The following is a 27,472-nucleotide window of genomic DNA, read 5'->3' on the forward strand; positions in this document are numbered from 1 at the left end:
ACAGTACTTCATTATAAAAGCTAGCTCAAACAGACTAAAAACTAGGTCATTATAAGGAATATACCTTTTTCTTGCATCATGCAACATTTGTTCAATATCTGAAGTAAAGCATCCAAAGCAATGAACAGCACACAAGCATGGTGAGCATAAGGCAGCAAGCACGATGACGTCAGTGAAGATGAGTGTCAGGAGTGATTTGTGACAGAAAATCGTAGTAAGACTGAAAGGGACAGTTTACAAGATGGTAGTGAGACCTACCATGGTGTATGGTTAGGAGACAGTGGCACTGACAAAAAGATACAAGCCTGAGCTGGAGGTGACAGAGCTTAAGATGTTAAGGTCTTCACTGACTAGAATGGACATAATTAGAAATGAGTACATCAGAGGGACAGCTCAGGTGGAGCAGTTTGGAGACAAAGCTAGAGAATCAAGGCTGACGTGGTTTGGGATGCACAGAGGAGGGATGGGGGCTATGTTGGAGTAGGCAAGGCAGGAGGAAAACCAGAAAACCACAAAGATTCACGAATCTAGTGAAGGAGGACATGCAAGAGGTTAACAGATAGAGGAGAGTGAAAGAGGAGGATGCCAAGGCTAGGGTTAGATGGAGGCAGACAATATGCTGTGGTGACCTTCAAATGAAGCAATCGAAAGAAGACTAAATAACTTTTAATAGTTTCAATGGTTTGAATGGAGAGCACAAAATCTGTTCAAGAGAAAGGTTTCATTAAATTTTTTATTTTTATTTTTATTTTAAGGAGGAGAATGTAATGGAGTAGGTGCGAGAGGGAGTAGGAGTTCTGTCAGGTTTGTATAGTGGATTGTCATTTATGCTTAGAAATATCTACTCATATATGCTTAGAGTTTAATAATCAATGTCATGTTGGTAGAGGTTTGATCCTTAGTAGTCTGTGGAAACTCTGTGTGCCTCCCAGAGCACTCTGGCATGCACACACAACTTAAGGTCAGGAGAGAGGTTATATCTGCTCTTACTGATATATGGTATAGCAAACACACGTATATCTGTCTATGTCTAAGTGCCTTTTGTTTAGATGAACTGCTGGACTTCCAGACCAGCAGGTTCAGGGAAGTCGTTTATGGGGTCACACACTGACACCCCCCCCCCCCCCCCACACACACACACACACACACACACACATACTTACACAACGCACAGGCAAAGGTACTCTTTGTGTGTATGAAGACGTCATATGTTAAAGATCCTATTTATATTTATGTAACCTCAATAAAAGAGCAGTGTTACGGGGGAGCGGACAAGCGCAACTGGGGTCAAGTGAAGGGACGGCGTTTGTCCAGTTCTCTCCCGTGCATGAGAAACATAAAGAACTTTGCCTACTCGTGTCTTGCTTTTGCTGTGTAATTAAATTGTCTTCAACGTTCCAGCGAATAAGTTTAAGCTACAAACCTATCAAGTTCTCTGGGAGGTGGAAGGCGGAAAGCAATGGGGAGTGAATAACCAAGTGGCTGAGTGGAGCAGAGAGTATACAGATAGGAGTGTGGCTGTGTGGATTTATCGGACAAACGATTTTGAATATAGAGCAGGGGGAAACACATTAGTGAATGATGCTGAAGATGGCAATGACTGGCTGGCAACTAAGATAAGTTGGCCATGGTCACTACCCCTTCCACTGAGTAGTGGCTGTGGCAGTGCACATCCGACATTGGACAGTGAAGGCAAATTATGAAACAATCAGGTGGAAGGATTTGGAAACAGGGAACAGTGCACTACATGATCTATGTTTTAACTGGGAAACACTGAAAGATGGGTGATGGTCTCTTAAAATGGTCCTGGGAAGTTTCATCTAGATATTATCAGAGAAGTGTGCCTGCACATGTGATGTGACAATAAAAGTGATTTGATTTGATTTGATTTGAGAACAACCACATTTTCTGACCTGAATCTTTGTTAGAGGCAGGCTGCCTGGAACTGTTTTCAAGACATTCTTTGGGTGGTGCAGTCTGGGCTAGGGCAACACAGGCCTCCTTCCAAACTGCAGCGTTTCATGCAATGAGCATACAAAATCTCTCTTTCCCTGCCAATAGCTCCTTATAAATCCTAATTGTTGCTCTTGGTGCTGTTGTTGGAGTGGCACCAGAGCTTGACCAAAACATATTGAAACCTGTTCTGAGTCTATATGGCCTAATCCCTATCTCCATATCCACAGACTTTGAGGCACAGTCCCGCTAAATCCTTTAGGGATCAAGTGTTTTAGTGTTTCCTTTTCTTTATCTCCTTTTGTATAAGATGTACTGGATCATCCTTTATGAAATTAGATTACGTCATCCCACAGTTCAGTACATCACTGTGATTATTGTGCTGTTTTACATTTTTATTATCAGTTCAACAGTGCGCTATTCCACAGAAATTTCGCAGCCATTCTATGGAAAACACAGACTCTGCAGATGGACAAGACACATGTAACAAGTGCACAAACTGGTTAACAGACACAACAGGCAGATCAAGTGGCAGGAATAAGAGAAGCAAGAGACGGCCACAGATTTTGCATACAAAAGAGCTACTGAGCTGATGGGAACAGCTGTACTGGTTAGGTCACATTGGCAGTTGTCGAATTTCAAGGCATGGAAAAAAAACACAGAACACAACTAATTTCTTTTAATTTAACTATATCTGAAACCTGTTTATATCTCATTTATTGTTTTTATTTAAACATGTGAACATTTAGAGGCGGAATAGCTCTAACTAATTCGCTTTTGTTAGTTGTTACGTGTCATTCCACTGTGTTGACTAGTTAATGAGGTGGTTTAATGCTACCTTTGTCCCCAATAGGTTTAGGGCTGTCATCTGTTCAGATTTCCTCTGGCCCTCTTGGATAGTCTGTAGGCTACTTTTCTATTACAATAGACAGGAAAGGTAAAACTGGTAAAACATGCCCAACTGCATGGTGACCTCTTTGGTTGATAGATGTCTGAAAAGTGTACAGAAGCGTAGTTATGACAGGAAAGGTGATTAATTAGTGTAGAATAAAAGGATTTGGAGGAGATTAAAAAAAAATCAGAAAACTTTAGCTGTGTAGATAACTCAGTGGGCCTGAGTTATCTGATTACATAAATCAGCAGCTCTATCTGCCCACTTCCAACATCTCCCAACATTATTCTCCTACTAGCTTTAAAATTTACATACCCAGATCAAAGGCTGAGAGAAAACCCAGCCAGTGTTCTCTAACATAAAGCCTTTAAGCTTATGAAAAAAACAAACCCCAACGATATTAAACTTGAGACAGTAACTCGAAATTTCGACTTAGTTCTGGCTTCTGGCTGCCATCTTTTTTTCGGAAACATTTGAATCACAAAAAGCCGGATCCTTCAGCATATGGTCTACCGCCTCAATGTCCCAAAATGCAGTTCGGCAGTCGTCATCGTGTTGTTGCGGAAGTGCTGGAAGATCGCCGTGTCCGTGTTTCTGCGCTCTCTGACATCTGCATTCATTCTCCAGAGCAGATATTTCTCTCTGATTTTCGTCATTCACTGGAAGCCATGGCAGCTCTGAAGTACGCCGGTATGGACGATACAGATAGTGAGGATGAGTTACCACCTGGATGGGAGGAGAGGTCTACTAAAGATGGTTGGGTCTACTATGCAAAGTAAGTGAGATCTCACCATTAACGCTATCAGCAAGCATGTCTGTGTATGAGTATAAGTATAAGTCCTAACACTTACTGACATCAGGGCCATGCCATTTCTATTAGCACCTGGCTAACACAGCCTGCTAGCTACACTGTAAAGTCTGTGTTATAAAGTGTGCCGTCCTTATTTCACTGTAGGGTTTGTGCTAATTGTTGTTAGTCTTTGATAAGTCTGTGAGTTTGTCATCTCGAATTATCCTGCTGTAGTGTCACTATCCACTAGCTGCCATGCTGTAAACTTACGCTGAAATATAAAATCACAACCCTCCTCAGTAATGGGATAATGCATTAGAAATGTACATTTTGGATGTGCAGCTGAAAAATCTATAGCAACTGTCTGATGCTGTGATGCTATCATGACAATATCGACCAGAATCTCCACTCATCTTGGACATAAGGAGTCATGGAGTCAATGTGGGGCTTTTGCTGATTTCTTTGAACTGTTTGAATTTATTTAGGATTTTCTCAAATCCACACAAGGTCAAAAATCTACTTCCTGGTTCAAATATGTTCAATATATAAAACTTAGCAAGTAACAGCTCAATGACATACTTTTGGTAGCTGTCAACAAGATCCTGTCTGGATACTTGACCACTCTTCTTGGCAGAATTGGTAGAGTTCATTTAAATTGGTTAGCTTCCTTGCACAGACCTGGCTTTTAAACATAGTCTACAAATTTTAAGTAGATTAGTGGTCAGGCTTTGGGAATGTCATTCTAGAGCCTTAGTGTTAGCCTGGTTTATCTCTTAAAAAAACACGTTTTGATGTGTTTGGGAGCAATGGCTGGTTTGACATGAAGTTGAAAAATTTGGATTTAGTATTTCTTCATTATTCAGTCCACTTTGTGGAGTGTAAAATAGAATAGAACAATCCTTTAATTGTCCCAAAAGGGGAAATTTTGTTGTAACAGCAGCAAGAAAAACACATATAGGCCCTATACATTTTTTTTTTTTTACATATTTACATCAAGGACAATAGTTGACCAAAAACAGAGTACTGTACAGTTGTTAAAATTAAATTTATGTAATTAATTTAATTACAGATGAGAGGCAAACCCAGGTTGTCGTGTGAATCGGTTGATAAAATAGTGCAAGTTACAGCGCTGATGTAAACTTCTATGTTTGTTGGGAGCAGTTTTGATTATACAATCTGACAGCTGTAGGGAGGGAGGACCTGCAGAAATGCTCCTTCATGCATCTAGGATGCAGCAGTAGGGCTGTGCGATATGACCAAAATCTCATATCCCGATATAAGAATTCTATAAAAAAATAACGATATAAATCACACAAATGTAACATTTTCTGTAAATTCTGTGAATCTCGGGCAGCTCGTCTTGCGGGAAGTGTTTCCAGCTGCGCGTCATGTAGCTGGAGTCGAGTGTTTTAACCAATGCATGAAACTATACATTTTTAGACATAAGTTGTAACGGCCGCCGTTTTCTTTGTGAGTATTTATTACACGGCGTGCTGCGGGGAAAAGCCTGTTCTAACGTTTTATTCTAAGGTTTATTTTTTAGCACCTGGCGGCTCTTTTTTAATTCTCATCCGTATACAATCTGCTCTTTCACGTGATTCAGGTTATTTTGAAAAGTCTCAACAGGATCTTGAGCTTTATTGTGAAAGGTTTATGTGGAACATAAACAAGCGGACGCGCGATGCTGTTACCGTGGTTGTTGCTAACGACAACGCATAAAAGCAGGCGCTTGTCCGTCTGAAGTGTGGTTATATAAAATATAAGAGAAAGAGAGAACTTTAAGAAATTAATATAGCCACTACAGTGACCATCAAAACGATGAAAAAATATGTAAACAGTGTATTTTGCGACACCACGAAACAAACGATAGCGTAAAATGAAACATAGATGTTTTTATATTATAATCCGATATATATCGTTATATCGACAGCCCTATGCAGCAGTCTGTCACTGAAGGAGCTCTGCAGTTCAGCAACATTTACATGCATGGGGTGGGAGACGCTGACCATCAGAGATGTTATTTTGGCCAGACTCCTTCTGTCTCCCACCACCTGCACTGGGTCCAGGGGACATCGCAGAACCTTCCTGATGAGTTTATCCAACCTCTGTACCAGCACCATTGGCAAAAAAACTGCCCCAGAACATGATACTACCACTACCATGCGTGACAGCTGGTACAGTGCTCTCAGGTTTAAAAGCACCACATTTACTGCTCAAAATATACCTCTGGTCATTGTGATCAAAACGCTCAATCTTTGTCTCTTTTATCCAGAAGGCAATTGGCTTATCGATTCTGGAGCAGTGGCTTCTTTCTTGGTTGGCACCCTCTTGGGCCACGGTGATGTAAAACTCACTTCACTGTGGACAGTGATGCTGGTGTACCAGCAGGTTCCAGTACATGGCATGCTTTAGTCTTTGTGTTTGCATGTGTATACACGTATACATGTATTTTATGTTCACGTATGTGTGCTTGTGTGTGAATGTGTACATTTTTGTATATGTATGTGCATATTTGCATGTACACATATTTTTTACAAACATATATGGATGTCTCACAAGGTTTCTATAATATTTTCATCTTATCTATTTTAATTCTTTTTATTATATTATCCCTCTGTTCAGCACTTTGGCCGACACTTGATGTCTTTTAAATGTGCTATATAAATAAAGATGACTTGACTTGACTTGGTGGTTCCTGGGTTGGTCCTGATTATTCTAACAAATTTTATCTCATTGAGGGTAACAGTTTGGATCTATTTCCAGACTTTGGCAAAGGATATACATCCTGTATATAAAAAGGCATTAAAGATGCATACTGTATAATTAGTCCACCCTGGAAAAAAAATAGTTCAAAGAAATAATTAAAATCCCTAAATTTCCACGACATTCATGCCCATGATGAGTGTAAATACACTATTGACCACAGCTGTATATTGTAAAGAAAATTATTTTTTTTCATTCACTCTTAATCTCTGTTTGTGCCAACAGTCATGATGAGATGAAGACACAGTGGGAACACCCCAAGACAGGAAAGAAGAAACGTTGTGCTGGAGGTTTGCTTTACTCACTTGTGTTTTCCCTGGAGAATTGTTCACATGTATGCAAAGCTGAGATTATTTGATATTTCTCTAACTTGGACTTGGTTATTTGGAGTATTGTCAACCACACAACTTTTATGCAGTGGCCAGTAGCTAAGCAGTCAGTTAAAAAATTAATGAAACAGGACATAGAATTCAGTTTTGGCTTGAAATGTATATACACTTTTTTTTTTTACAAACTTTTTCTATTAAAGAATAATAAATCTCTGTCTTTTTCTACAGACTTACCATATGGTTGGGAGCAGGAAACTGATGAAAAAGGACAGATAATTTACATTGAGTAAGAAGACTTATGATCAAACCCCTTATATTTGTGGAAATGTTTGACTGCAATAAAACTACGTTGCTGCTTTCATTCCTGCTTTCCCCTGTCATTTTCAGTCACATTAACAAGCGGAGCACATATTTTGATCCACGTCATGCATTTACAGTAGAGGATGTGGTGGTGAAGCCGAAGCGGTACGATGGAAACACTGCTGCTCTCGAGATCCTGCAGGGTCGTGACCTCTCTGACAAGGTTGTCCTCATTACTGGAGGCAATGTGGGCATTGGTGAGCTTAATGTTTATTTATCTTTTTCTTTTGTCTGACAAACGTTCTGAAAAGTTGGAACCATCAATCTGCAGTAATGTGTGTTTCTGTGATGACACCACTAGGTGGTGATATGGTATTATGCTATAACAGAAGGGTGCTTGCCAAGACTGTCTCTACTCCTTGCATGTCCCCATCTCTTCACAACGGGGCATTCATCAACATTAGCCTCCAAAATGATACACTTAGACTCAACAAATCACTCCTTAATACCGAACATGACTGTATTGAAGTTCATTAGCAGGGCTGAATTGGATGTCATTGTTAACTGTAATGAATGGTGTCCATTTGTACCCAGCAAATGCATGGCTCACTATATAATGGTCTGGAAACAAATTTATTTCCTCTTTCCTTTAGTTTAAATTAGCACAAGTCCTGGCCATTTGTTCAGACTCGCTTCTTTGTTCGAGATAGATAATGACAGCATGAGGAAAATCAAATAAACATAAAATCGTTAATTGTCTTTATATTCAAATTCTTTGTCCCAACGAAAGTCCCTGCAATGTAATTGCACTGTGTGTGGGAGTGTGTGACTCTGTGTATCTGTGTATGTGTGTGATATGAGATGTAGCAAGGCAGCACTGTATTACATAGATTTACAGCAGCCTGGGGACCTTCACTGAGGGAAGAAGCTTGTGAACTTAAATGCCTGCCTGACCCTGATGTTCTTCTGTCTTTTATCTTTACACACATTAAGAGAACACAGTTTTTAAAAAGTAACACAAATGAAAATGATTTATTGTTTAGTTTCCTGGGACTGTGCGTCCTCATGTGGACACTGCACTTTATACTTAAAAAGTGTTTTATACGTTTTTTTAAACAATGGTGACTTTATTGTGTTTCTCTGTAATATAAACCCATTGCACCCGTATGAGGGCATACAGTTTTTTTCTTAATTAAAAGAGTTTCTGTTCAAAGATGATGCTTAGTTTTTATACTTACTGGGTCCAGCTAATGCCCCAAATTTAGGGGAAATTAAAAATAGCTCAGGTCTCAAGAGGTTCAGATTCTTGCCACACACAATAGACACTCGTTAGCTGATCAATAGGCAGTTTCAGCACTTAATAATAATAATAATAATAATAATTGGCTTGTATCAAATGACCTCTGATGACTGTATTTCCATTAAACCTGTGACCGTCACTAAACCAAGATCTGTTCAACCTATTTTTCTTTTTCTTTGTCTCTGAATTAAAAGACTCACAACAAACATCAATTAAAAATATAACTGACATCCATCAAAACATTATTAGCAAGAAATTATTATTTTTAAATGTTTTGGGTTAGGATTACTTCTACATATAGTTAAAAAAGTAATAATTTTACTATGAAATCTGTCAAAGGAAAATGCACATGAACATGTGAAATGCAGAAAATCTGTACCCAGAACAAGTGTAATGAACTGAAAAACGCCAACATTAAAATGGGAATGCCTATGATTACCAGAACAAAGTGTAGTGTGAGTCAGATACTAAAGGATAATTATCAAAATAAAGAAAACGTGAAGATGTATGGCTGCAGAACGACTGTAGGCATCAGAGGTTAAAAGTGCATAAGCCTCTCATTCCAAATGTATTGCTTTCACTAGACGCGGATAGAGGATTAGTTCTAAAATACATCCGATATTTGGCCTGAGCGATATTTGTATAGGATGAATGGAGAAAATTACTAATAGCTTTCTCCACAAGAGGGCACAGGAGGTCTGTGATGTGCATGCTATTGATATTAAAAAATGTTATCATATTAGCTGTTTTACATGTACTTATTTTTTCCTTAATTAAAAAAAAACACTATATAATGAAAAAGATAATCCTCATTCAACATTTGTTGTGATATACTTAAATAAAAAAAATGCTGGAAAAAATGCAGTTTTTCACAAAAGACTGCATCAAGTAGTGGTAATACACTGACACTATATAGTGCATGAACACTTATTAGAACCCATATTAACATAACCTTTGTTTTGCTCATATTAAATATGCAGCAGCTATAATTAACAGTATTCTAATAGTAATTGCTACTTCTCATGTACTCCTTTGACATTCCTTTAGTGAAATGTGGTTATGCCAATTGGTTGGACCCACTTAGCATTTTAATGGCATCAGTAGTGTTTTAATCCAAGTGTCAAGGCTATTTCCAATTCCTGTAGTGCTTAATTCCTCCACAGGAAATGTGACATTTTTATTAGTAATGGTAGGATATTAATTAATTCCAAAAATTTACATTAAAATATTTTAATTTAGTTTCAAATGCACATAAACATGAAAACCACATATATAACATTATTTATGCATGAAATATTACCGCCTCCTGTTTTTGTGACCAGTCTTCAAGCTCCACTGCAATAGTGCTGGGAGGCGAGACAGTGATGCAGTTTGTCTTGCCAGTGTGATCACTGCGCTCGCTTTACAACATTAGTCTTCCTCTCTCTGCTTTCTTTTGTAAATTAAAAACCAGTACCAACCCGAATGGCAATTTTTAATTGTGATAATGGAAATGAATGATTGTAGTTTGTTTCCCCCCCCTCCGCTCGTCTCCGTCTCCCTCCCTCCTCCTTCTTTTTAAAGGTTTTCTTACTCGTATAGACCTGTGGTTGTACACCTGTACCTCTGCATTGATTCCTAAGCGGCTTTGACCCAAGCCTGAGCCTCCTATCCATCCCCATTACACAGTACTGCTCTGGCTCTAATTCGCCCCTATCAACTAACTCTCAGGTTATTTACTGGCCAGGGGTCCATGGAACAGTTGTCCTTAAAGGGCCATTGTCCTGATGTCTCTAGCCCCCACTGGGTTCAGAATGAGGATACTTGCTTTTTAAATATAAAACTGCACAACATTGCACAAAAATGTATTTCTATTTTCCCTCTCAGGACACGTGGTCTTATTTACCCAGTGACAGCTCCTTTGGGAACTGTTTTTATGGACATTTATGTGTCCAAATACCTGGGGAGGGTCATCAGTCTCTCAGGTGACTTGTTGACATATGTTTAATAGTGGTCAGAAATAACATATCCGCCTCCTGTCTTACTCAACTCAAATGGTCCTGCTTTTTTTTTAAAATTAGTCCAGCTCAGCATGTGTGGTGCACAAAAGAAAGAAAACACTTATTCAAGTGTGGTTTTTACTTATGCAGATCTCTTTATTTTTCAAAAAGTTCTCACAGATTATAATTTTTTATTCAGTAAGTGAAATTATGAGTTTGAAATTAAGTTTTTATTTATTCTGCTTTTCAGTGTTGACGTGTTTCATATCTGAACTTTTTGCACCTTCTGTGGAGAGTCTTGCTGTTGAGCAGTGCATACAGTTGCAAAGCTTTACTCAGTCTAAATGCATGCACTAAATTCCGCGTGGTCTTCTTGTTAAGGCGCAGGGTCAATGTAGGAATAAGAAGCAGAAAAGACTTAGGATGTCCAGACGGGGAACAGCATGGATTTAAAAAAGGAGCGCTTCGTAATGTTTTAGTCTCTCTATGCATTGTCTCTGCAGTGTTTTAGGACTTTCAATGTTATTCTTATTCATGAAAGACTAACAATGTTCCATAGTTGTGTTGATCCCAGTGTTGTGTTGTGAGGATTAAGTGTCAGGCTGGTGCTCTCCTCTCTCTGGATGGAGAGATCCCTAAGCATATTCAGTGAGTCGCAGAGCTGCGGGAGCCTCTGTGTGCAGATTAAACCCATAGCCTAGCTTTGTGGCTGATCATTAGATTGAGGCAGATTTGTTAAGCATAACTGCCATTAAATTGGTTGCAAAGCTCTGGTATTTACTGCACTACTGTTTATGAATAAGGACCTCCTTAAAGACCCGTGCAGCGATGCGTTAAACCCAAGCCTCAGTAAGGAGGGAAATGCATTATTCATAGTGGGAGGAATTAGATGGATAAAAAGATGTTCCTGGTGAGGATGGTGTGTGGCGTCTGTGTGTGTGTGTGTGTGTTTTTTTGTCTCTGAGCATCTCTCAGTGACTACGTGTGGTTTAGATGACATCCAGAGTGCATCTGTGTTTATATTAAGTCTTCATTGTGTGTGTGTGTGTGTGTCCACCGGGTGAATGGCCGGCCAGTGTCCTGCGCTGCCTTCTCCGTATCAACTTGTGAACTGAACCGCCGAGGAAATCAAAGGGAAGTTTTATTTTTTATTTTTTCATCGGGCATTTCATGTTCTCACTGATGAATGTGTTTATTGGCTACGTAATAAGAAGCAGTTCCGGTTGGTTAGTCAAATTATTCAACTTTATTAACCTTAGATGAAATTTGCTATGCAGACCCAAACTGGTGTAACGTGCAGAGAGTATAATGCTGGAGGCTAGCAGGGTTCAATAATGATTACAGCTCTAATATAATGGAACTGAAGTGGTTAGAGAAAGAGAGGATGGAATACATATATGTGCTTAAAGGCTGTAGGTAAAATAAAATGAAGGGGCATTGGGTTATTGTGTGTAGTCAAGTAGTTTATAGACCTATCGAGTTTACAGTCTGCACATGATGAGGGGGATGAAAGTTACATGACGGGGGAATGCGGGGGGGATTTTGATGACAGTGATGAAAATAGCCCTAATGCTCAGCAGCTATGTGTGCATGAGCAGGCCTCTGGGGTTTGTGTTTATCATTGTACACGTTTGTGATTTGGTGCGCTATGTGTTTATCAGCTGTACTGTCCTCCTTCCTCGCTCTGTGAGGCTGACTGCTGGAGGACCAGGGGTGTCCAGTGTGTTGTGAGGCCATGATGAAAGATTGTGTTGGGAGTTGGAGGTTGACACAGAGGGTCAGAGAAAGAAAAGGGGGGTTGGTGGCTGGGTGGGTGGGTAGGCGGGTGCTAGATAGGGCTGCATGGCTGGTGAGGTGGTAGTGGGGGTGGTGGGGGAGCCAGGAGGGGATAGGGAGGGGTAATAGAACCACTCCAGTGCTCTCACCTGGAACAGCTCAACCTTGGGCTGTAATTACTAACCATACATTCCACTTTTGGGGTGACATCTCCCTCCTCTTGGACTAATGGAGGGGAATTAGAGGGGATCTTAAAAGTCAGAAAGAGCGGGGGAGTTGTCCCCTTCTTCACTTCTTGGGCAAGAAATACACGGTAACCGTAGGAACAGGTGCACTCATCACATCAGAGATGGTCAGGAGTTTGAAGATGTCTCTCAAATCCGGCCACTCTTTGCTTTCTTAGATACACATGCATATATTAACCTCCTAAGACCCGAACTGTTTCACGGCATGCATTTTTAATTTCTCTTTGATATTTGGGCTGATTGGGACCCGATGAATGTAAAAACAAAGAATTACCAGATTTTTTTTTCTTTTTACCTAATTTTTGTGTCTGAGAAAAATGAGAGCCACATATGAGGATATTCATTTACAATTTTGATAGAACAAAAGCAGTATAATGTCCTCGTAAGTGGATATCAGGCCCTTGTAGAGCAAAATTGAGTATTTTGGTCTAAATAACCCAAAATGTGATGTCCACGTATGTGGACGCCAGGTTCTAGGAGGTTAAAGATTTGTTTTGGACTAATATTTGGACTAGAGCTCAAATAATTAGTTGACTGTCAAATAATTTTTCTGTTGTTTATCAAATACTACTTTTTCTTTTTTTTAACTAAGGAATTCACCTCACTGTGAAAAATAGAATAAAATGTGTGAAATATAGAATATGAATATCTGTTTATGTATATCACAGTTATGTTGAAAAGTGAAATAGATGGCGCTTATTAACTTATTGTTTTTAGAAACATACTGCATGTGTTATATAATATCTATAGTAACTGGGATGAGATGGGCACGTGGGATAAAGCCGTGTAACAGTGCAGTGTCGGGTCACATGAAGGTGATTGTGGCAAGTTGTTACAAAATCTACAAATTTCTAAACGCTTTACCAACTAAAATAAATCAAACAGAAGACAGAAATAAACAGCAATAAACATAATAATAAAAACCATACTTATTATGTTTATTAATTGCCTCATAAATAGCCCAAATGCAATTTCAGTTAAAAACACCTTGTAACTCAATGATGAGTTTGGGCGATATGTACTCTGTTCATAATCATGTTTTTTCTCTCTCATGGTCTTTCGAGCAGCTCTGGAAAAGGGGATTGTGGGAACCCGACATGTTTACCCACAGGTCTTGTAATGATCTGAACCGACTTCTGTTTGCCCAATTGTACTGCAGAGCTTATTTTAGTTAAATGCCTCTTTGGATGCAGATCAAGAGGGAAGGAGCAGGCGGCTCCGTTTGCCAAATAAACACGTTTACTGACGAGGCTGGTAATGATCTCATTACATTGAGCCAATACACCTGTGTACGAGGGGGATCCAGAGAGGGGCAGTGGGCCAGGGAGGACAAACAAAGCGTGAAATCACTAAATCACACTCATTATTGGGGGATATCAGTAGGGCCAGGATCCTAATGTACCATGAAGAGCATTCACAGCTTAATGGACATTTTACACATTTTTATGCATTTTATACATTACAGTAAAACACATTTTCAACAATAGCTGAGCCATGTAGTGCATTCTTGCTACTTTATAAAGCTTGAGATTGAACATAAACATATTCAAAGAAACTTCCCCCCCCCCATCTACAGACTCTTCTCTGTAAACCTCTGCAGCTACTACATCTGTTTAGACAGAAAAATCTGGGTGAGCATCACATCCAAGCGGGCCTGCCGCACGCTGTAAAACAGCTTATGGCGTTTGTCGATCCACCAGCGCAAAAGAAACCCCTGTCTGACCTCTTGTCATGTTCCACCATCAGCATACAATGCTGAAACAGGCTCCCTTTGTTGTACACCTGACCAGGAACTAATTTCGTCGCGGCCCTCTCCACCGGTAACACGGGCAAGAGGGCGGGGAGTCTCTGTTACAGCAACGCCACACTCGTTATTTCACAATTAATGTCAAGCCCTTGTTATTTGTCATTGCAAATACATGGCTTCGGCGCTGCTGCTGTTGTCGCTGCCATATTCTAATTTGTTCCCCATTATGGAAAACACTGGTGTCGATTAATTTCACTTTCATGCTTTGTACACACAACCAGTCGGTGTGAGGTGTTGTTGTTTACCAGAAGCCAGTAGTCTTGTCCAATTTATAAAGACCGGAAAAAATGCCTTTAAATGAAGCTGCGTTTGTGGGGAAAAAAAATATAAAAATCATTTCGCACACATCCGTATGATTTTTATCAATTTTAAAAGCAGTGTTCAGATTATGCCGAAGTGAAAACGCAGACACTTTGCGTGACACTCAGAAGTTACGCTAACATTTATTTTCTAAAGCCCGCCACCGCTCATTTGGATTCAAAGCCTATTTTTACCCCACCAGTCACTCTGCTTGTTTTTTCTGTCATGCTGTTTTTATTTTCATTTCCATTTCCTGTGAGTGAAATGATCTCCGCTCACAGTCACAGTCCCCTCCATTACACCTAATAAGGTGTCATATAATTTCATTCCATGCTTCACTTGTCAGAAAGGGCTTCCAATCCCACTCCAATTTTGAGTTTTAATAGATATTAGTCCTTAATGCTCTCCTCACAATTAGGCCTCCCAGTTTTGCTCTTAATGAAAATCAGATTAAGACATATAATCTAATTACAGTCCATATTAATCCACCACCCGATACACTCTGCCTACTGCTCTGCCACTCAGACCCTCTTGCCACAATCAGTTATTGAGCCTTTCACTTTGTCAGTCAGGACTCTCATACTGCATGTGGATAAGTGCTTGTGTGTGTGTGTGTATATATGTATATACATACACACAGGTTTGTATATAGAAGTAGGATTAAAAATATGACATGACTCTGTGCTCTTGAACTTTTCTGTGACACATGAAGGGTAGTAAATGTCAAAGGAAATAAAAATACGGTGAAGGAAAGAAAGTTAATCTCATAAATTAATTCAACCTACGGGATGAAATGACCCATTTAGACTTGTAATTTAGAAATGAACTTCTCTCCCTCTATCTTCAGTTTTTGTCAGTTTTATCGTGACTACATGATTTGGATGGAGCCATGAAGTAGTCTTGGACTGATAAATTCTGCGCATATCGGCGGACCTCGTTTCATGGGAGAAATGTCCTTATCAGAGGCCCTTTGATGTGCCTGAAATATCACGCCAAGGTTCAGTGTGAATGTCATGTCTGTTCGATTGCTCATTTAGTTCAGTTACGACCCGTGTTTTCATAATTACTGCCGTAATTTTTAACGTAATTAACAACAGCCTCCGTTTTTCTGACTCTATGCGAGCGGCGATACCTCATTGAGAGTTGGCGGTCAGATCCAAAACTTTATCTAAGACGAGAGGAAGAAGTCGCGAACCACAATAATTCAATCAGTTTCATCACTTCAGAGAGAAATGATTAACTCCACTAGACTGGGTTACTCAATGAAATAAATTATATGAAAAAATTGATGGGGATCTGAAGTTATCTTTAGAAAAAAAAACCCCTCATCTTTGAGGCATTGCTTGCCTGTAGACTTTTTCTCATGTCTATATCTCCCTGTCTTCCTGTCCGTCTGTCTCCCATCTCAGGCTTTGAGACAGCCAGGTCTTTTGCTCTTCATGGCGCCCATGTGATCCTGGCTTGTCGAAACCTGACCCGTGCCAACAAGGCGGTGAGCCTCATTCAGGAAGAGTGGGTAAGTGACAGTCTAAGTAATCCCCTGTTTTCTTGGAGCTCTAAAAGCTGGAAAGTGTGGTTAAGTTACAACATCTTTCTCAAACAAAAACAAATCCTATAAAAAGACGCCAACAATAAACCGACTTATAGTAACTTCCTTATTGAGGTTTAGACAGAATAAGCTGTTAAACATCAGTGAGCCACACTCGTGTATTAGTGAGCATACATGGACTGGGATTTCTGTAGTGCTTTTCTGGCCTTACCAATCACTTAAAGCACTTTTTTACCAAATTTAAACCAAATTCTCACCCATTCACACACAAATCGCAGTTGCACTCCCTCCGCAATGGATACAACTTCAGCTTCAGTATCTTGGCCATGTACACTTGATATTTCAGGCTTCCCGGGATGGGGATCAAAACAGTCCGAAGCACACCAAAAAGGGCTTGTCCGTGGAAAAAAAATGGTCCCAAACCAAAAAACCTATTGTTGTTACACCGACACTACATTTTCAGACTGAGCTTAATTTTTATAAAACATTTGATGTGATATAAGCAAAGCAATTTTTTTGGGTCTCGGTATATGCAGAATATGACTAAACAGTAGATAAAACAGTAGAAATAACTAGAACAAATACTAAAATAATTTTTTTTTAAAGTACTAAGATATAGTAAAATATAAATAACTTAATAAATGTACAATTTTGCACAATGTGTGGCAGGGAGCAGCAGGATGATGTTCAATAATACATGTTGTCATTTTCTGTGGAGTTCATACAATAATAACACTGAAACATATTTAAAGAAAATAAAACATTGAAATTTTTCGTTGACTATAAAACTTATTTTGGCTCTTCCCTTATTCTTAAGAGATTGCCTCAGTGGCTGGACCCGCATGTTTGATTTGGCACAAATTTTTACCTCTGATGTCCTTCCTGACACAGCCCCACGTATCCCGCGGATATGAGCCGCCTCCCGGTCTTGAACCATGGGTTACTTTTTGCTGTGGTTTGTGGAATGTACTGTTTTTGTGACATAATAGTTTAAAGAGTGTTTGTGTTAACTGGATGTTTTAGATTATAAAGCTCAAACAAATACGGGACAAGCATAACATTTATAATTTAGATTACTGCATAACCTACCTGTTTAGGGCTCTGCTACAAATAGAGGCCTTTTATTTTATAAGAGTGTGCTTTAAAGCAGCGGTCCCCAACCCCCGGGCCTCGGACCGGTACCGGTCCGTGAGTCGTTTGGTACCGGGCCGCGAGAGTTGAGGCTCAGGTGTGAAATGTATGGTTTTCAGGGTTTTTATCGGTTTTCAGCGTTATTTTGTTATCGTTTTTATCGTTAACTCGGTTTTCCTGGGTCTTTTCACGTGTTATGAATAAATCTTCTTTTTTTCGGTACCGGTAATAGTTTTATTTTGTTGTATTTATCCGCGACACCTTAAAGGCCGGTCCGTGAAAATAATGTCGGGCATAAACCGGTCCGTGGCGCAAAAAAGGTTGGGGACCGCTGCTTTAAAGCTTCAAACCCCGCTTCCACATTTCACAGGAGCAGTCAAATAAACTTCTGAATGAGTCTCTCTTTAAAGCAGTAGAGAGAGTGTTAAATGGAGAGAGGGAGAGGGAGAAAAAGTGAGAGGGCATCTGATAATTACCTGAGATTATTGCTCTAATATCGCTGCGCTTGTGACATGTCCCCAGATTTACGAGTGTGGGAAAATAAACAAGTGAAATGTGGGTGCTGGAGCAGAAAGAATAAGCCATTAGCACTGAGTTGATTACAGAGAGCAGGACTTGAAGAAGACGGAGAGTGGGTGCTCAGCGTAGATATGAAGAGAGAAGGAGGAAACGAGGGAGAGAGAGGAAAAGCGAGGGGGAGGGAGACAAATGCCTTTGAGCGGGAGTAGATCTGCAGTGTTTAAACTCACCAAAGTCTCTAATTGAAGTATGCCCCTGGGGCTGTCAGTGCTGCTCCACTCTGTGAAATCCAGTACTTTGACTAAATGAGTGAGGAAAAGCTCTGATCCAAGCACCAGATTTTGTTGTCAAATTGATTTTTTTTTAAAGCTTCACACCTGCCACAGAGTTATCCATGTTAGTAAATTAACAAATGGACGCTGCCCAGGATTGCTTTTAAAGAATAAACAGCTGTGACCTATGTGCCATAAATGCTAATCTTCCTTCTTTTTTGGTTGTACATTGGCATGTAGCATATGCAGATTGTCAGCAAAATTAATGACTGAGTTAATAGGGGTTGGTATAGTTCAAATAGAGCTGGAATGGAGAATTAGCATTCCCTAAGCCCACTCTATATTTCCTTTTCAAGGAATCCCCCTTGTTATAGGCTAATGAATAAAAGTCACAATATCAGAATAAATCTTTGCTGCAAATTCCCCCCTCTGGCGACATTATTAATAGATTCAGGAGAAGAATAGAGAGGAGGATTAATCTTTAAGATGATGGATGGGCTGTGCTTACCTTCCCATGCTCCTATGTTAAGGTCATTTTGATAAGAGGGTATATTTTGGGGTCCTCTGTACAAAAGGTCATCATATCTACTTCCAGGTCCCTCTCAGAGTTCCGCTCTGGCTGCCAGGAGTGGAACTGCTGTCCCGATTGCGCAGCACCTCTGACCTCTAACTACCTGCTTACTATTACGCTGTACTTTCTCTTTCTCTGCGTGTGGGCTCGCGTTGCTGTTCAGGGGTGAGAGTGATGGCTCGCTCGCAGCGCAGGGTGGTGTGGTTCAGCGTGGCGCCGTGTACCGACAGTAGGTATAATAGTGGGGTCGCTGATGGATAATGGGGCAGGTCAGAACAGGCAGGAAGAGCAGGGTCGGAGGGCTCATCCTTCCCAGCCAATCATAATGTATTCTCCCAAGAGTGGCTCCTGAACTTCTGCTTCATATTTAACTCTTCAGTCATTAATGCTTTATGTTGTAGAGCTTGTTTGGCACTTTAGTGATTATATTGCTTGTTTTTTTCCTACTTTCTTTTTTATTAGTTTTCTTTCTTTCTTTCGTTTCTTTTTTTTTTTTAAACTTTGTTATTGCTCGTTACTGTTTTCCCGATTAGACTTTAGCGGCGTCTCCTATGCAGTCCTAATCCGAGTTGAATGTGCTGTTTTCTCTGCCTCTATTTGAGCTGTGAGGTGAAACCCCTCCAGCAGGCTCATTAGGGGAGTTTAGAGTGGCAGAGAGGGGATAAACATTTACCTTATGATTGTGTTTTACAATAAGCCTGATGCTGGTTGCCTTTATAGGGTTCAAAGGGGGCTGTCTTTACTGTGATGAAGCCACAGTAAAACCAAGGGAATAAGCAGCAGATGGGAGCTGGAGGTAGAACAGAAGGACATGGGAAGGCAGAAGGAGAAAATGCACAAGAGTTAAGCATGATAATAAAGATATGCATCAACAGTTATATTTGTGGTGCCAAAATCGTTTGAGTCATGCACACTAGTGCATGTAGACACTATGATGCCACCCACCCATTCAAACTACTCTTTTGGAGCTTTGAGTCTGGAATCTTGTTGTTGTTGTTGCTGCTTTTAAAACTGGATTTGACATTGTTGCTATAGTGAGCATACGTAATTGACAGTAATATTAAATAGGATGGTAAGTCTGATTAAAAACAAGTTTAAAAAGAATATATTTACAGAATAGACTAAACATCAATCGTCCCTCTAATTTTTAATGTGTCTGAGCGAACACACAAACTCCCTGAGCGATCCCTTGGACCACTGTGAGCGACATCAGACGTGTGCACTGTGGTCACGCCACCATCTAATCCATCCAAGTTACATGGTTTATTAAAATAATCAAATTACAGCATTTACATTTATGTTTATGTTAGACTACTTTTAATTAACTGCTTACAATGAAAATGTAAAAAATACTTCAATCATGAAACTGCTTAATGATCAGCTGATCGGCTTTTCTGTCGCGAGTCCATCTCTCTGGTTTGTTTTTGGCCCACTTTGCACCAGAAAGAGGAAACCAGCGGCTAAACAACAGCAGCACGTTTAAGCTTGATAAGCTGTTGTTAGAATTTATTTATTATTACTTTCTACTCGAGGATCTTTTTCTACGTAGCTGACGCTGGTAACTGTGCAGGGGCGGATCTAGCAAAGTTTAGCCAGGGGGGGCCGATAGGGCATTAACAGGGAAAAGGGGGCACAAAGACATACTTTTCTTTCTTATTCTCATTTAAAATGTCTAGCTTTTAATAAATAATTATCCGAATCTTACACCGAAAGTTTTAATTTGATGTAAAATGAATAGAAGTCAATTACTGTATATAGTGACTATTAAGTCTAATATATATACCCTAGTAAGCTATAGTACTTTTTCCTTTGGGAAGGTACCATCTGTACAGTCTGCAATTTTGTTGAAGAAAGATGTTGAATCTATTTAATATTTCTTGAAAAATAATTGATTTCTGTGCATTTTTTTTTTCACACTGCATCAAATTAAGGTTGATTACGTTGATTAAGCATCATGAGGTGGAGCGTGAGGGGTGGTTCCCTATTTTTTATTTATTTATTTTTGTTGTTGCTGGGAGTTGGAACCCTATTAGTTAGGTTGCTTAATATTTACGCTAAGTACTCTTTAAAATACCAGAATAGGGAGGATGGTGTAGGTTTAAGTTTATTAGATTGATCAGTATTGCTGAACTATAAATATTTTTTTTTTGCATATAGGTATAACAGAATAGCTTTAGTGTAGTTGTTGTTTTAAACTTGAGTATGAACTTATACAAAATGCAGCAAGATATTTTTTAAAAAACAGTTTTGTTGATTAAAAAACACTATATCGGATTCATATCGGTATCGGCAGATATCCAAATTTATGATATCGGTATCGGTATCGGACATAAAAAAGTGGTATCGTGCCATCTCTAGTATTGTCATCTAAGTTTCTCCAGGGAGCCTCGTTCAGATTTTTAAGCACTGCAGCTCTTGGCCTTTGCCTGACGCTTTAACTATATGCATTCTTTTCAATAGCCTTTTACCTACCCATCTCCTATTCCCCTCACAGTGTAAAGCAGGTTAAGTTGCTGGTTAACAACCAAAGTGTTGTCTGCATACCAGAGATGTATTTTTCCTGATTGCCTTTAAATTTATGCTTATCTTTGATTCCAGCGTCTCCCTCAGAGAGCTGTAATGGACTCCCCTGAGATGTAGACCACTGCTTGGTGGGCCAACCAAGGCCCTCGGCCCCTGAGTAGAATATAACATACACACACGTGCGCCTAGGTCCTTTTTTGTAACTTCTTTCCTTTTTTTTTTAAATCTAAAATGCTCATTTCCCCCATTGCCCCTCTCTACAAAACATGCTAATGAGATGCTTTGTAAGGGCGTTAATTAGCGAGTTAGTCACTGATTGCTGTGCTTGTTTTTGTTGTGTGTGCGCGTCAGGATGGGAGGGGTTGGGGTGGTGGGGTGTTAATATGGCTGTGTGCCGCTGAGGAGAGGTTCTGTCAGGGTCTGCTCTGGAACCAATTAGGCTAAAGCCTAGTGTCCACTGAGGCTGCTGGGAGAAAAAAAAGCCTGCTGCTTGCAATGTCAAACAGCAACATTAACACAGGCCAGAGAGGAAGAGCAAGACAGGCAGAGAGCTGATAAGCAGCGGTCATTTATACAGACAGGCAGACAGCCTAAAACACAGACAGTCCTTCACTGAATATGAAAATCAGGCAGAGAATGCACTCGTACCCCTCTACCCTCTACCATGGAGTGCTATCTTTGCCATTGTTATCAGTCCTTAAGATCTATAGATATATATGTATATATGCCTTTTTTTTTGCGGGCTGCTGTAGGATAAATTAAGATCCGAATCAATGGCACAGAATGTTCCTTTCCAAGCACCAGCTATTTCAGGTGGAGTAACTGAATTTTTTGTTTTTTTAACAAAGTGGAAATGGAAAATGTTTTAAAAGGCAGACAGGAAGAAGGCAGTCCAACCTTGATGTGAGTACATAATGCTGTGTTCCCATGACTTCCCGATGCACCATCTTACCGAGGCACACTGGCTTCTTCCTGCTGGTGGCTTATGATTTATAAGATAATGCCACATGTTTATGCGTCATGGCCTACATACGGCAGTATGAGGTGGCAAAGTTCTACACGAGTCCCACGTTTGTTCTAGAAATCTTCCCTGCATGACTCTGTGTGTTGGGATACATGCAGGGTTTTCAAACCCTTTGCCGTCACCCCCACTCTACCTTTAACCTGAATCACACCGGTTTGGAAATTTGTGTGCGTGCCTCCGTGTGTCCATTTGCTCAGTGCATAACCTCCTGTGTCAGTCTGACAGGCCCTGTGCCCCGCTGGCCACCATGACATGCCACGCTATAGCCCGGCTTCTCTCGTTTGGGCCAACATGAACTGACACTTGTGAAATGCTGACCTGGTCCGTCGCAGACCCTCCAGCGCCTTAGGATGCTGCTCTTTTAGTCAGTGTTCCTCACTTCTCCCCTCACTTCATCATTCCTTTATTTTCCCTTCTTTTAGAAGGGTCTCAAAAGTCCCTTCTCACTCACCTTTCAGACCCCTACCAGTTTTTCCTCCTCTTTTATCTTCCTAAATGATTAAGGAAATTGCAGCCCATTTCCCAGGTCAGTGAGCAGGGCTGGAGCACTCTCTTCTGCTCCCAGAGTAACCAGTATATCATAATTAATCATTTTCAAATCCTCTATCTTGCAGATGCGAGTTCACACTGGTACACTGGTATCTCCACATCAACCTCTTCGGGGAGGATGCCGATTAAAGATGAACATATCAAGCAAAAATACTGCTCATATATATTTTCTTTTTTTTCTGGGGAGCTACAACATGTATAGATGTGTGCACTTTGCTAGTTTTACCTAATTTTGCCAAGTGGACTTTATTTTATTTTATTTTTTTTACTGAAGGAGTTCTGTGCACCTGTAGTGGTCTTCGCATTTGAAAGTTTATTCAGTTTGTAAAAAGCATGAAATCTCACCGCACAACACACGTTTTACTGGTTAGATTGTTAGCAGGGTTATTATTATACTTAGTTTAAGTTAAACTAGATATGAAAAACAAATAAAAATAAAAAACTACAACTTAAAAAAAGATGGAAACTAACTGAAACTAAACTGAATTAAAAATAAAAATTAAATAATATTAATAAGAAATACAAATTTATAACTGTGGTTGTTAACAACACGTCCTTCTACTTTTTTTGTTATTCAATGGTTAGCTTATAGGTTGTAAAGCAATATGACCACATGTTGATTTAAAAAAAGTAATGCAAAATATTTGAGGAAAAGAAGTAGTTGCAAAATATGTTTAAAAAAAAAAAATTAAAGACAGAAATAGACAATCATGACCTTCCCAACCAGTGCCAGCAGCTGGGAGACCTAATTCCTCCAGCTTGTCCTGTCTGTCCTGGCTCTCCTCCTGCTTTTAGATGCCCAAAAGACCTCACCTGGGAAGCCCTTATGACAGATGCCCCCTCAGCTGGCTCCCTTTGATGTATAAGGCTTTACTCTGAGCTTCTCCTGAAATGCTGAGATCCTCACCGTATCTCTCAGGGTGAGCTCAGACACCTTTGGAGGAAGCTCATATCCACCACTTATTCTATCAGTCTGTATCCACAGCTCATAGCTATTCGTGATGGTAGAAATGTAGATGGACCAGGAAATGAACTTTTCACCACAATCCACAGCATCTGCATCCCTGGAGATGCTGCACCAATCTGTCTGTCATCTCCTGCCCCATTCTTTCAATATGTGTGTGTAACACTGGGAGATACTCATTTTCTTTCTCATCTAGAAATGAGGCAATTTCTTCAGTGTGGGGTTTTGCTTACATATCACTGTTGGAGCTCAGATAAATCCAACGGAGATTGTTGCTGGTGATGTCAAGACTTGTACTTAAATAGCCCCTTAGGTTGTCTCCGGACCACAGCAACATTACACCTGCACCTCCCTCTGCTCATCCAATCGTCTCCTCAGGTGCATCCACTAAATCACCGAGGTAGAGGTGGTTCTCTTTTATTTCCAGGATTGTACAAATCGTTCTGTTTCTTTGCATATTAGCAGCATGAATCTGCCTCTCCAGGGAGAACTTCTCATCTCTCTTTATTTGCTTATTTGCTTGTTTTCTACTTGAGCGCTGCCTGCGAATTAGGATCCCCAGTTCCCTGCCTTTAACTACTTTCTACTCTAGCTTAAGAGCAGAAAGGATGGATTGAATGAAGGTGCACCCATGATATGTAAATTTGATGAGGAGACCCCCCCCCCTTTTAACTCAAATGTATTCCCCAGCAAGTGACCACACAGGGCTAAGGAACAGCAATAAGAGTTACTGTAATATACCACTGAGGATTTCTTTGCATTACACAGGTGACGGTTCTAGTTTAGCTTGTGGGAATACTAAAGGAGGCTTTGTGTAGTAGAGACTATTAGTACAACAACCTTAAGAGTTGAATATCTTGAAGTTTTACAGTAGACCAGTGTGTGATTGTGCATCTTTGCAATACGCTCCTCAGGTTCAGTATGTATGTGCCCTCACATGAACAGTGCACACACACACATTTGCATGGTGTGTATTTAAATGCTTAATTATGCATTTTGCATAGCTTTGGGACATGCATCACTCTTCCCAGACTGCTAATAAAGTGACCAGGGAGATGGGGAACCTAAATGAATCCTAAAGTGCCTGGCTTGCATTCCTCACTCTCTCCCTCTCTCTCCCTCAGCGCTCTGCTTAGTTATTCCAGCCCACCGTGAAAAGCTGTGTGCCGCTCAGCTCTGTTCCTCCTTATGTCTGTCTGCCGTAGCCAGGTGCTCTGTCTCCTGAAGAGGTGTGGCCTGCTCCTAATTGCCTGGACCACAGTGAACTATGGGCAAATGCTTTGTGTGAGGGAGCACCATGGAGGAATAATTTTGAATAAATCACGTAGTTAGCCGGTTGATATTTTCTGCTAAATAAGCACTTCAGCGGGCGTCTCACAAGGAGGTGTGAGCGTTAGAATGATGGGTCACTTGCCATAGGTCATGTTGGGGAGGATTTAAATGATTTAAATGATGTCACTGCCACTGAAGGGGACGGGTTCAGGAAGGATGTGTAAGGCAGCACCTCTTTGTTGTTTGAACCTGACAGATTTTCATCCTTCTCTCTTTCACTTTTCCCTCTGAAGGAGGACCCATTGCCCTGGGATGAGGGCTTCTTATGATGAGAGAGGTGAGAGGTTGCCTGGATCTCTTTCCCTCTTTCTCTCTCTCTCTTTTTCTGTCTGCCAGCAGAGAATGTTATTATTGAAGTCTGAGAAGTGCTGACCACAGAGAGACACGTCCAGCACACACTCTGTTTTAAATCAAGAGATGAGCCAATTGTAATAGACTGCAGTCAAATAGACCGAGGCTTAGTTGACGTCTGCCAAACAAGCAAGCATAGTAATGTCGAGTGCAGGAGCCATCTGGCAACGGCTTGTAACATTTATCTGCCATTACCCTGAGCTTTTTTAGCATTTTAGCACAGTTTGAAATTAGCATAGGCTCTCAGATCCCGAGATAAAGTTCATAGGCGATGCAGTAGGCTAATTACATGTAATTCTGTGTTTGATGTCTCTGTGAGATTGAAATTGTCGGATGCTGTCTCTTGTCATCATGAGATGGGAACCTAATGAGTGTATTCTGTGCCCTACAATGTCTGGTTGCATTTCGCATATGAGACAGAGGAGGGGGTGAAAACGGAGAAGAAGGAGATTGTAAATGTTAGTAGCGTGTGTCGGTTGAGAAGGACATTGGGATTTGTTCACTAATGAACAGACAAGTGTGTCATAACACGTCAACTGCTGGGATATCCGACTGTTCTGACGCTGTAAGTTACAAATTTCAAAGTCAGGCTGGTCGTCCATCTCCACTTTCCACAAAGCACTCCGAAATAAAAGGATGACGTTATTACAGCTGGATGAGACTGGAACCTTTTAAAGATGTGCCTTTAAAAAGCAATACATACCTGCAGCTCTGTTATTTAATTTCTCCACAGTCAATATATGCAGTTGGATTTTGATGCTGAACTCTGCGTGTCATCTTTTTTGACTGTGCAAAGTGTTTTCTGCTTATATGGTTGTGTTTATAGGGTATATTCTGCAGTCTGGTCTCATGGAATGATACCAGTGAACTGCTTCAGGCATCCGAATAATCCTGCCCCAGGCACAGCTATCATTATTTTCTGGGAAGTTGTTTGTGTGCATGTGTGCATGTGCACATGTAAGTATGTATGTCTGCGTGTTTGTATGTGCTGTGACACGGAGTTAACACTGGTTTACAGCTTAATCAGTCTGTGTAACTGGATGCATATTTATCAGAGAGAAAATTCATGCTCAAAGAATTAGACCTTAGCCCATACATCATTATCAAACACACACCCACCCACACATGCATGCCCTTCAACACATACACAGACACACACACAGATCCACATTTCATTAGAGAGGCAGATTCAGGCAGCAGTAGATTAAAAACAACGTGTGTTTTTACAGGTCCATAAATCAAGCGCGGGACGAGGGGGATTCATTTAGAGAACACCAGAGTTGTGGCGTAGTTGCCCTCACGTGACTAATGCTCAGCTGCGATACTTTGATACACTGCCTTTTTATTAGTTTCATTCTCTCTTGCCCCATATCAACGATTATCTCTCAGCTCACATCTGACTCGTGGTCTACGTTATATGTTGAGTTCATTTTGGTGAGGAAAGAGCCAACATTGTGACGCACGATTATGCCTACATACGTGCGTGTGATTAGGCCTACACTACAGCTTTACCAGATTAATTGTATGGCATTGTTTGTGTGCTGTTCACTGGAAAAAGTCAGGTTATGTCCTTTGCTCTCTGCATCCAATGGGAATGTTAGATGATTAGCATCTAACATTTGGACTGCTCAGACTTACCTCTGTTTAAAAAAAAAAAAGTTATTAGTGATGCTCTGCAATAAAGGTAACACCCAGACATTCACCACCGCTTCATCTGTCATACAGCTATTGTCTCAGCCACGCTGAGGCTTAGCTGTTTGGTCATGTGTGTCTGTGTTTGTGGGTGTGTAGCCCTGATTTTCAGCATGAGTCTGACACACGGGGAGCTAGTGTAATTTCCCCCTGCACTAAAACCCCCAACAAGTGGCACCAGGGGAGAGAGGAGCATATTACAAGTTCAAGCGGCTATGCTTTCCTTTACCTCAGAGAACTACAAGCGCCCCTGACCTGTGACCAGGCATAGCCTGTGTGTGTGTTTGTCTGTCTGTGTGTGTGTGTGTGTGTGTGTGCGTTTGTACGTTGAGGGAGGCTCAAAGGTGTCTGAGCTACCTTGCTGTTCTTTCAAAGTGTAAAGCATTTATTAGGGTCCAGACCTGTTTGGGGGGCCGCAGGGCAATATTATTTCATGTGTTCCAATTGAGGTGTGTGTGTGTGTGAGAAAGAGAGAGTGTGTTTTCTGTGCAACTTTTTAGATAACCAGCTCTATATAGGAGGAGGCTAGAAGGTGAACAGGTTTGGTAAATATATCAAATA

General features: G+C 40.5%; 1 protein-coding gene across 1 annotated transcript in view; it reads left to right on the top strand.

The window, feature by feature from the left end:
* The first annotated feature begins 3,400 nt into the window (after window positions 1-3,400).
* Window positions 3,401-27,472, top strand: part of wwox (WW domain containing oxidoreductase) — a 135,507-nt gene continuing 111,435 nt past the window's right edge. The window contains exons 1-5 of the mRNA XM_085281922.1: window positions 3,401-3,620; window positions 6,624-6,688; window positions 6,956-7,013; window positions 7,115-7,284; window positions 15,844-15,950. Of these exons, the coding sequence (XP_085138048.1) occupies window positions 3,514-3,620; window positions 6,624-6,688; window positions 6,956-7,013; window positions 7,115-7,284; window positions 15,844-15,950 (507 nt within the window). The 5' untranslated portion in view covers window positions 3,401-3,513. The remainder of the gene's footprint in view (window positions 3,621-6,623; window positions 6,689-6,955; window positions 7,014-7,114; window positions 7,285-15,843; window positions 15,951-27,472) is intronic.

This window comes from Mchenga conophoros, linkage group LG7, assembly GCF_057382185.1.
Source record: "Mchenga conophoros isolate Kocher_MC1m ecotype Shallow Benthic linkage group LG7, M_conophoros_male_GT1.1, whole genome shotgun sequence".
Lineage (NCBI taxonomy): Eukaryota > Metazoa > Chordata > Actinopteri > Cichliformes > Cichlidae > Mchenga > Mchenga conophoros.